General features: G+C 38.2%; 1 protein-coding gene across 1 annotated transcript in view; it reads left to right on the plus strand.

Moving 5' to 3' along the window:
- Positions 1 to 12,107, plus strand: part of FRY (furry homolog (Drosophila)) — a 176,922-nt gene that overhangs the window by 42,563 nt on the left and 122,252 nt on the right. Inside the window, exon 3 of the mRNA XM_010572715.1 lies at positions 6,889 to 6,942. Coding sequence (XP_010571017.1) covers positions 6,889 to 6,942 — 54 coding nt within the window. The remainder of the gene's footprint in view (positions 1 to 6,888; positions 6,943 to 12,107) is intronic.

The raw sequence follows: 12,107 nt of genomic DNA on the forward strand, positions 1-12,107 counted from the left end.
ATTTCGGTAAAGTCATCCTGAGTACTCTTTTCAACTTTCCAGATTTTACAAAAGCATGTATTTAAAATATTTATTTTGCAGCTGGTCCACTGGTAGCCATCAGCTTATTTGGGCTTAAAATACTTTACTAAAAGGAATTGTTTTACTTCCTACTTACTAGACAGCACCTCACTTTGCAGTAGAAAAATATTAGAGAAGGTACAAATGCTGAGAGTGGTAGGTTTTCTGTTTGGGTTTTTTTTTGCAGCTACCCATATATCTGTAACAGCACTTAACCTTTGTTTGAAGTTTGTGACCATTTATTATCAACACCAAGTTGAGGGCATGTCTGGGAATGTTTTTACTGATCAAGTAAGAATGTCAGAGTTCTTGAGTTGTTTGCTCAAGGTAAGTCAAAGAAAGAAAACTTTCATATTTGTTTTTTGTGAGGTTTTTTCTTAAGTTCCATGTTATTTTGGGAGAGTTGCAGTGCTAATTTTTGCACTGTGCATCTAATAGCTTGGAAAGCAATTTCTAATTCAGTGGGTTTGCTTCTCTCTTCAGTCTGTTTGGAATTTACTCCTCTTTAGTATTAGTACTGAAAATTAATTTGCTGTTTCTTGGGCTTGTTTGGCCATTTTTTCTGATACATCAGTTACTCCAGATTAAACATTCTCATGACCAAATTTTCTGAGTGTCCACATTTTAGTTTTGTTACTAGAAAGCATAGGTAAAAGATGCCTTTTTCAGAGAATGTGATAATCAGGCAAAAATTAGCCTGTAATACCTGATGTGATGACATAAGCTATCACTGAGGCAGAACAGTACATGATGTGGATGCCAAAGAGGCGAGAGTCAGTGTGAAAACCTGTATTTGAAGCTGAACTGATGTTTTGTTACACAGTTTTGTATTCATCAGTACAGCAGCACTGGGCACATCCTTTTCCACATGAACAAAACAGAAGAGCTGTTACAAAGAAAAGAACAATTGCATGAAGAAAGAATAGACTGAGTAGTACTGAGCCTGTCTTCTAAACATGCACCTTTCATTGTTTTTATGCAAGAACTGTAATGGCAAGTAGGTTTTTGACTTGAGCTTGCTAAATTAAAAATTTATGGGAGATGTAGAATATTTTTACATATATTTCATAGCCACTTGAAATATGTTTTTTTTTTCCTCCATATGAAATACCATGTACAATTAACATTGCTTTTTTACTTAATTTTCAAAAGTTGCATGAAGTTAATCAGATTTTTTGTTAACATTTTTGGAGTCTAGTTCTGTCTTACACAGAGTTGTGGTGTTAAAGCTATATTGCCATATCTTTTTTATTATGTTTGCCTTTAGAATTTCCTTTTGGTGTATGCTTAGAATTTCAAAGGTTGATAAAGGAAATCCCCTTTTCTGTTTATTTTACTGTCTGCGTACCATGGTCACTGACACAGTCTCTTAAAAGAGGTATCTAGCAGCTAATTGGTGCTGAGCAGAGCAACAAGAGAAATCAAAGATTCTGTTGTCATCCACTGAACAGGCAATTTATATTTTTATGCATGAGGACCTGCTGACTTGCAAAGAACAGTTGTGAAAACAGGACACTAATTACCTGTTTCATAGAAGTTCCAGGTGGGAGACATTTGGGAGACTATCAGAGTAAACAGATTGTGCTTTTGAGTCAGAAAGCTTGGCTCTCTTAATTGCTTAGGTATAAATTAACTAGGCTTCCTGGGGTGGTGAGGGGAATTCTCAAATCGTAGAAAGGTAAATAAGAGATGAAAATTATTTCCCAAGAAGTTCAGAACTATTTTCAGTACAAGAGCTTTTTTATGGGACCTTAGACTGTTCTATCCATTTTCGAGAGGGCAAAACAGAAGTAAATACTTGCAAGTTCAGCTGCATGAACCTGCTCATTGCAGGATCAGCATAGATCCATTCTGGGAGGGAGGAGGTAGAAGCACACAGCTGAAATAGAGGCAGGGACCAGACAGACCAACTCCCTTTCAGAGGCAACTGGCTGGAGGTCAGCTGCATCTGAAGGGTGGGTGCTCCGCTGGGGGATAAAGTTTCCCATGCCCAGCCTTCAGAAGCAAATTGGCATCGTGGCATTTTCTCCTAGGTGATACAGAAAATGGTTCACACACCAGGTGAGCACAAGATTGACAGTGACATGTTTTCCGATCCTTGTATGGACAAAATAACCAATGGCAAAATTAAAAATTTAGCATGTTTGGCCCGGTTGTTTTTGGAGCAGACCTCTTCCCACAAAACACCACTTTCCTTTACTGGTGAAAAGAATGTAAGACAAAGATGTTCAATTGGCGGGGGGGGGGGGGGCTTTTTTGGTGAAAAAACTAAAACAGGAAAGAGTTACACTTGGGGATTTTTTGGTTCTCTTAAGATTGCACTTACATGCATTTTATATATATATTGTAGCTGTAGTAGTTGAATGCGGTCTATGTCTACTCCATTTTATGTGATAAGGTCCATTCTTCTGCTGTTTCTTTTTGGTAACTCTTCCATCCCAGCAGACTACTCAGTAGAGTATGTGTGGCTGCTTTCTAGCATGCAGTGCAAAAGTTACGATTTGTATCAAAATATCCTTTCAACCTCCATCCTCTTATAAAAAGATGGGGTTTATCTCAGGTAGTACTAGAGTACCCCATCATAGTTCAGTAGGAATAATGTGCCTAGTGGCTGCTGAGGTTAGAAATAACTTTAAGGGGCATTACAGAGCTTTATAAAATGGTGATATAGTGAAGCTTAATAAGCACTACAACATCCTTTTGTTTTCATGTTTCCTCAGAGACTCAGTTCTGTGACAGGTGGTCAAGAAGAGCTATTCCTGTGCAAATTTACCCAATTATATTTGTGTAGCAGCCCTGAAAAAGCATCAATGTATTAACCATTAAAAGTAGCCAACAGTCTTTGGAGAAATGTTTTAGTGTGCCTATGTGAATAGAAGGTTTGACTGATACATTATTTTTCAGATAAATTATAAATAATGTATCTAGTTGATGAGTGCAAATGTGATAAAATATATATCTGCCGTTGCATATTCAACATACTCTATTTTTCTATGAATGTTTTCACAACAGCAATGAGGCGGAGGAAGGAAATTAATTCTTAGGTGAGCTTTTTGTTTTGTAAGCATTGGCGATGCAAAAAGTTTAGGCAGTTTTATTGAAAAACAATAGTTTCAAGTATTAAATGCAAAATTGTCTTTGCTGATCTTTACTGCTTATCTCTAATGTGAATTCATATCATGGGAGTTTCCAGTGTGAACAAATACAGAGTATACAATTGAGGGCAGCACTTCAAACAAGAAATAAGGATGTTTAACTTAGTGATTAAAAATGGAAATGTTATTATTGAGAGTCCATTCTTCTGAAATTTTCTGATGTTTTTTATAGCCCAGAAAGCTATGGGCTCTTTGAGATTAATCAAAACTTTCTTTATTCATATTTTGTGGTTGTAGGCTTTGGCTCCAAATTCAGCCTACCTATTCATCCAAGATTTGGAAGACATTTCTGTAGAACGTATTATAGCTACAGAGACTCAAACAGAGTCAACTCGTAATATAAAAGGGCCTCTTTGCCATTTCTGAATTGGGTGGGCAAGAAAATAAATAAAAATAAAATAGTGCCTTGAGGCTGGAAAACATTTTTAAGATTTTTTTAAAAACTTTTAAATAAGTGTATCTCCAGGGTAAATAGATTGCTATGGAATCTAATACTCGGAGGCAGTTTCACTTTAATATATGTTTTAACCTTGCCTTTGCTGGTCCTGAACCTTTGCTATATAATGAAAATGTCTACCATGAGTATAAATATATTTTATATAGTAGCTGCCACGGCAGTGATGTTGAAAATACTGCATGAAACGAAATGGTAAGATTTGTAAGGATATTAGAACTAAGTGGTATAGAATAGGCAAGTTGTTTACAGTAGATGAGAAGAAATTATCTATTGCATAAAGAAAAAACGCTGTTTTCAAAGGACGCTTGAAGCACCTGCATGTAGTTGAGGTGTCTTTGAATTTACTCAGCAGAGTCTTCCTGACATGTTGTCAGTTGTTACCCCCATCGTGTAAGCAGTCATCCTTTTATATTTTAGGAGCTCTTAGACACCAAAAAACATACTTGTACCTGGCCCTTCCATCTTTAGTCAGTTCATCATCTATTCAGTACTCATCATTAGTAGTAAAGTAAATAGTAATAACTGGTACTTTGAGTTTTCTCAAATCTCCCAGCCCCCCGTAAAATGTTCTGTGGTTATTGCCATTCACTGCAGGGGTACAGCGAGTCGCTCTGACCCGGGCTCCCAGCACTCGGCGTCGCGGGGTCAGCTCGAGTCCCGCCGGGCTGAGCCGTGGCTGCTGTCGCTGCAGGCAGGGTCAGCGGCAGCACCGTGCTGGGAAAGAGTCGAGGAAAAATCAGGAACAGCAGCAACCCGAAGAGGGGGACGGAGAAGAGGCAGAGACAGCTGCAGCACCAGCTGCTGCCTGGCGAGAGCGCGAGGAGAGGGGAAGCGGCAGGAGCAGCAGTAGGTGCAGGCTGGGAGAAAGGGAAGAAAAAAGGCCTCGGTTAAAGCCCTAGACTGGAGACACTGAGAAGTTACGGCAGCAGAACCCTTCTGGGCTTTTGGTAGGTGTCCTTGGCTGGTCTCCATCCCAGGGCTGCCTTCTGCTGCAGCCAAGTCTGTTGCCTGGCCTGTGAGTGGTTCTTTAGGTGCATGTACCACAGTTTGGGAAGCCCTGCTCTAGTTGCCTGTAAGAGGGCAAGAGATGAGTCGTATTGCCTTGACCAAATGGAGGGATCTTCACTAACTCGGAAGCGCAGCCCCTGGCGAATGTCATCGTCAGAAACTGAAGTATTTGTGAGGCGTGTGTGCTTCCAGAGATAGGTGGCAGGTGATTAGGACATTTTCAGGATCGCAGTTCCAGAACCTGGGTTCGAGCATGTTCTGTCTCATTTAATTGTGTCCACCTTACAGATAAGCATGTGACAAGGAATCTCGTACCTCATTTCTGCCTGAAACACCGCGTGCATTTCTGCAGGATTGTAGATACTACTCTGAAAGCCAAGCATTGCAGTGTCGGGCACAGGAACACAAAGCTTCTGCATGCCGAAGCCCTTTTTATTGAAACAGACCTTAAGAAACTTCTCTGTGGTAACACAAGTCTTCTGTAACAGAATCAGAAATTTAATTTAAAAAAAAAATTGTGTGTTGGTTTTTTTTCTAAACCGCACTAGTACATTGGTTTGTCCAGGACCCATGAAAACTTAACAATCTTTTTCCTTTCAAATAAGTTGAACACTACTTTTGAAAGATGATCTGCTGTCCTTTTCAGTGTGCTGCAACAGACAAAAGAAGTATTGTCCTCCCATGAGACACAACTGGGTAGGGTAGCACCAAGTTACTGATCGAGGAGGAGAACTGTGGGTGGGGTGGTGTCTGCTTCTGAGCTGCAAGGTTTTACTGTGTCTGTTCATTACCAATATTCTGTCATAAAGTTCTAATTAATAGTTGTTGTGCCCTTACTGTAACCTGGAGGAGTCACTTTAGACATCAGAGATAACAATGAAAAATATTGATGACTGTCCTGGATAAATCAGTGACTCAGTAGAAAACATTTTGTTGATTTTTCTATTTGGTAGGTAGTCAGGGGATACTGCGGTCACCCTGCAGCCAGCCTCCTTGCCAGCTGGCGTTACAAGTGGATCAGCATAATTAATTTCAAAATCAGTCAGCAGATGATACTGGGCAACGTTTTCTCCAGAGAGAAACATTAAATAATAGAAATCTTTGGAGCGCCTCAAGTCTCTCCATTCCATTATCTCAGCAGCTTTACAGATTTCTTTGTTTTGCATCTCACATACCCTGGCAGTGACGGTATTTTGCCTGATACATTAACAGATGCTGATGAGTGTAATAGTTTGCTGAAAGCCGAACAGAAAATCTCATGCTGAGCTGGTGGGAGAGCCCCGATCTTGCAGCTGTAGGAGAAGAAAGATGCATGATTTACAGAAGAATAAGGCGCTGGCACGTTTCAGACACCAGCAACAGTAGTACAATTCAGTGTAGAATTGTGATGGTGACAAGTTTCTCAGACTGTCATCTGCCTTCATGCCTTGTTTATTTTCATTGTGGTTTAGGAGATTCGTGTTTTGTATACTGTTGCGTATATCTAGAATACTGGACTATGTACTTCTACAGGCCTCAGTAGTTGAGCCTGCTTGGCAAAGAAGCCATAAAGGTGAATGGATGTTCACACTTGGGGACTCTTTGAGTTGGGCAGCTCTCCTTGGCCTTCCCAGTACTTTGAGAATGTGTCCTGAAAATTTGCTTCCATTCTGAAAATGCTTGCTTTTTTCTTTTTTTTTCTTTTTTTTTTTTTTTGAGTAATACAGCCATTTTTTCCACAATGATCTTCCTTAAAAATGAACTCTATGGTATTTGATTCTTCTAAAATCACCTTTCTTTCAGTATGCACTGCATGATGCACTGTATCTATGGACGTGTTTGTATTGCCTGGTAGTATTATAACAAGAAGGTACATCATGTAGCTAAATAGAGCTCCTTGCTTATGTATTAGAGGAAATACCAGGTGCTTTTTAGGATTTTGGAAGAATTTATCATTGGTGTGAGCACCAAGGAACTCGGGTGTAATAAACAGTTAATCCTTCTCTTTCTTGGAAGGACACTAAGGACACGAAAGACCCTCGGTCAGTATTAGGTCATATATATGCAGAGGTCAGCTTTGCATATGAAACAAACAGTATCTCCAGCATGAAACCAATCAGGAGGCAAATTATATGAGTAAAAATCTCAACAGAAAAATAATAGTAGAGTTTATAGAATATATCATAGTATTCATCTTAAGTAATACATATTTAATATATTTTCTTTTAGGAGAAGCCACTGACCAAATCTCTGCAACGAGGAGAAGACCCCCAGTTTGATCAAGTAAGACACTTAAAATGATATTATTTCCATTCCTCAGGCTGCAAGACAAATACTTGGAAGGCAGTTTAGTGTCCTTGCACTATCATTGCATACTGCAAAAGCAGTGTCTCTCAATGTACTTTCATAGAATGATGAGTGCTTTGCCTAACCATTCTTGGGTTTAAATTAGGAGGATTCTTCCACTGTTTTCAAACTCAATATTTTTTTGCCATAGAACTTTTTACTTTTTACAGTGTAGTAGGCACACATATTGTTTCCTGGCTGTTTGCCCTGATGGAGGTTTCAAAGCAAACTTTGTATATTTTCAGAATATCTGGTTTTTGAAGCAGGCACGTGGTCCCCAATCTTTCTTTTATGGGGTTTTTCTTATGGTTAATATGAGGGCCTTTAGAATCATTGTCATTGCCGTCAGTCTCATCAGTCTATTTTGTCTCTGTAGTTGTGACCCAGCATGACTTACGAGTATGCTGCACCTCACATAGGCTGAGCCAACCTGCTGTATTTAAAATTAACCATAAATTCAGTTGTCAGGATAGATGTCTGTATATGACAAGGGAAATAATAATTAGAGAAAAATGATTGGCAGGGAAAAATCATTAAAAACTAAAATAGAATTTATATCATTAACTAGATTTCATTTAATAAAACAATAAAATTGTAATTAATAAAATTAAATTTATATCTGGCATTAGATTAATAAATTTATTATGTAAGGGAAATGGGACAAGTATAAAAATAAAACCAACAACAATATACACACTTTTTAATGATGGTATAAGAGAATAAATTTTTGTCAGCAGTCTTTCTTAAAAAAAAAAAAAATGCATCTAGAAAAAATTCCTACATAAGTAATCTATTTGAAATAAAGAAAGATAGGTGCTAAAGAGTTTAAGTTGCATAAAGGATGCCAAAACTCACAAAACTCTCTCCCAACAAAGAGGAAGGATAATCTGCTGCTCCACCATTCCTGCGTCAGCTGCTATTGCTGTTGTCGTTGCTGCCAACTCCATGGCTGCCCGCACCACTGTGCTGCCAGTGGTGCCAGAAATACAGGACAGAAAGATAAAGCAGAAGCAGCAGCACCAGCAACAACTCTGAAAGTAACTGTGGCTAATGCCATAAGCTGCAGGTACCATATTGATTAACTTAACTTTGGGAGGGGAGATAGGTATGAGTAGGAATTCAGAACCTCAAATGAATTTAACAGATGTTAAATTGTGTTTTCTGGGACGTTAGATGCATTGCACCAGAAGCAAAGATGCCTTGTGAGACCCCACTGGCATTCACAAAGGCTCACTTCATAATTTTAGCTTGACAAAGTGATGCTCTCTAGCTTGTTCTGTAGCTGCTTTTTGGGGAGAGGTAGCCTGCTTGAAGGGCTGTTCAGAGCAGGAGGTGAACAGTAGGACTTCTACGTTGCACTGGGGAGCTCCTTGCCCACCTCGCTGACCACAGAGAGACCCTGCAGGGGAGCCAGGCACTGTAGGCTAAAGGAGGCTGCTTTGTGAGTACTCCCTAGCTGCCTAATGAAATTTTTTGTGGTATTCTGACCTTAATTTTATGTATTTTTTTTTTCCTTCCTGTGGGAAGAGTGTCACACATAAATGGGAAAGAAAAACAAATTAAGCCACCCATATGCAAACCTTGTGATACTGTTCCTGCAGTGTATTAAACAAACACATAATGGGTGGCCATGATTTGATTAAATATTCATGGTTAAGCAAATTGTAGCCCTTTACAAGGAAGAATTAGAAGACTCATGCTTCTCCTAGTTACTGGTAAGTAGACATAAAATTGAACAATTAAGTCAAGATCAATTAATGAGAACAGCGAATGCTTCCTAGAGTGAAAACTGTGTATTTCCTACTGTAGGAATTTACTCCGAATGCTGGGTGCGAGGAAACCAAATACAGACAAAAAACCAAAGGCAGATTTTCTTATATGCACCACTTGTATATATTTCTAACTGCATATCTAGAGTCCTACCTATGTGTAGAGTTGATAGAAAAGTATAGAGCTGAGACTGCCTTAGACGTCCTGTCAGAAAACCTTGAAATTTTCCAAACAAACTATTCAGACTGAAATTCTCAGACTACCTGTCTGTCTCAGCCTGAGCTGTTGGGAATGTTTCCCTTTTCAGGTTTCACATTTTCTGCTTGAACATCACAATCATTTTGAGATGTTCTAGTGCTCCTGGGATTGATGTACACCTGTGATTGGGAGATAGGACCTGAACCTGGCTGATGAGCCTGTTTTCAAGAACATGGTTCATACTTACCAAAGTGATTTTGCTTTGGCTAAACTGTAGTTAGATTTTCATTCAAAACTTTGTAATACACAGTAGAGGTTGAAAGAACTCAGCTAGAGTAGAGATAGGAAGACAGAGCAAAAAGTCTTTCTTTACTTGGCATGTTTCACTCGGTAGATTAGGTCAGTACCTCGAAGTATTATAAAGCTGTTTTGCAAATGATAACATGTCAGTATTATAAAGTTGTCACAAAAGTATGGATAATTTTGCTGATATTAAAAATAAAGGTGTGGTCTACCTGGAAAACTCTGAAGATCATGATTCCACATGATACTAAAATCTAAGCAAGAGGGCATGTGCTTTTAAGTCAAACCATTTAAGTTTTTTTTTTTAAGTTCATTCAAATATTTAAAGAGTCTATGGGATGAAGAAAGACCAGGTTGATAATCCCTTGCTTCTCCCGTTCAGGTAAGTTGTGGAAAGCTTTGGTGTTTATTCCTGGAAGACGGAAAATCATCTCACAAAACCAGAAGAGGCCACACATGACATTCCTGACATTTTTACTACAGAAATGAAGGAGGAAAAGAGGGAGAATGAACAAACATTTTTGAGGGGTGTCTAATAATTTTGACTTCCATTTTTAAGGCATCAGAAGTGACACACTGTCAAAGGAACCTAATTTTCTTTTTTTGACTTTATCAAAATTATCTCTGTTCAATTTGAATGAAATTGATAGGTGATGCTGAAGTGACCAGGTCACTAGTCACTTTAAAATATCTGAGCTGCATCTTCTAACTGTAAATTAAAAAGCAGCAAAAGTAAAGCATGTCCTGATTTAAAATTTGCCTTTTGCAGGTCAGCTTCATAGGTGGAAAAAACCATCCAAAAAAACCCCTTTACAGTAACTTACAATGAACAGAATGGAACTTTAGCTAGCCAGAGTAATCAGCATCAGGTTTAATGTTGAAACCCCCGAACCATTTAAAACGATTATGAAAGCATTGCTTACTTCCCCTAAACAGCTTTATCGGTAGCTCTCTGAGAGCCAGCGTTTTTTCCTGCCCATTCTCAAACACCATTTTAGGAATGCTAGTTGTGATGGTGGTGATGGATCCAGCATCTAGGGGCCTGACGGTGCACGGGCAGAGCTGTTTCTCCCCATATGGGTATAGTGTCAGTGCCTCCTGTTAGGCAGACAGTATTGTCCTGTGGGCTCTGTCTGGCTGCCAATTGCATCACCCTCCTCAAATTCATAACAGTATCTTGAGCAATGTATGAAGTAATCATACTTATCCTGACTTGTAGAATATCTTACCATTAGCCTAACAAACTGGATTCCTTACAGTGACCGTATTTTCCTTTTTAGGTGCGCATGTATATAAAGAAAATATATACGGGAAATTATGTAATTTTTTCATAAGTTTTTAAATGTCTTTATAGTATATTGAAAATCATGTTTTAAAAGTTTGTGATTAGACAACTCTAGTTGCCTATTGGCAAAGAGCATTACTGCTTTACATTAGCATGCTCTGTGTCCCCAGTTACAGAAATGTTATTAAACATTGTACTACTGAACTATGACTTAAACTTCCTATTACAGGAAACCATAAAGTTGCAGTACATGGAAAGATCAAAAGCTAGGGTGAAAAAAATCATAATTATCCAAGAAGCTTATCCTCACCCAAGGAAACATTTTTATTAGTCTTTTCTCAGCCCCTACTAAAGTATCTTCTGTTCTTACCATGGTACATAAATGTTCCATGAATTGACAACACTGGAGGCAGAAAAAGGGCACTGTGTAATCTTGGACCAACCTGCAGACGTTTTTCCATATGAAGATACGAAATGAATGTGATGTTTTGGCCATGGTAGTGAAAACTTAACAGCAAGGCTTAGTTTTCATATGAAACTGTCTATATGAGGTGCCTGTTGCAGGAGTTTCAGCATAAACTGCACAAAAAATTGTGCTCTTTTTAATTATACTACACTCTTCTTAGAAGTGCACTTGGTTGGAGAATACAGATTGGAAAGCAAAAACATTTAATGTTTTATATACTTTTAAAAGAAGGAAAGAAAAAATAGGTCAAGCTAAAAAAAAAAGGAAAATAAAAATGAATAATAATAAAAAATGTGAAAAATATAAATAAAGAAGACACTAAGACTAATGATTAAGTGTCCCTTTTTCATAACAGCCTAAACGTGGTAAATGACATGCTGATAGTTATTCTCATCCAATATTTTATTTATTAGATGTAGTAAGTGAATAATGGTATCATCATCATTGCAGTAGCACTGCAGGTGGCCCCTTTTGTGTTTTCCCTTTCCCTGGATTTTACGCATTGTCCTTCTTCACCAGCAGAAGGGCACATGGTAGAGGAAGTATAAAAAATGGTGGTGATGGGGTCATAGAACAACCCTTGGCTCCTGATCAGAGGTTTCAGTTCAAGCAGTGTGTGAAAAAGTAAATCTGAAGGAAAAATTAAAGGTAACATGTTCAGAACTGAATTTGCTGCACATAGAAATAAATGGGTTTTCATGTAAACTGTCATCCTGGCAGTAAAATAGCTATAAACATTGCTAATGTATAAGCAAGCTAGGTGAAATTACCCAACTACAAAATTATGGTATAAAAAAATCCTGGGTTTTTACTAACAAAACCAAGGCCATAGATGAAAACTAGTATGTCCAACTTAATAGTTACCAGTTTTAACTGTTCCCAGGGAGACTTAACTTCATAGCACTGTCCAAAAAAATGCTTAGAACAAAGATGTGAATGAAAGATCTACACAAACACAACTGCACTACTTGCTCCTAATGTTTAATTTTACTGATTTTTCACTTAGAGTTGACTTGTCTAGAAATCTATCATTAGCAGAAAAAAAATGTTTTGTCTCAAAGGGTCCAACAGAATTAGAGC

The sequence above is a fragment of the Haliaeetus leucocephalus genome, unplaced genomic scaffold (assembly GCF_000737465.1).
Source record: "Haliaeetus leucocephalus isolate CR32 unplaced genomic scaffold, Haliaeetus_leucocephalus-4.0 Scaffold351, whole genome shotgun sequence".
Lineage (NCBI taxonomy): Eukaryota > Metazoa > Chordata > Aves > Accipitriformes > Accipitridae > Haliaeetus > Haliaeetus leucocephalus.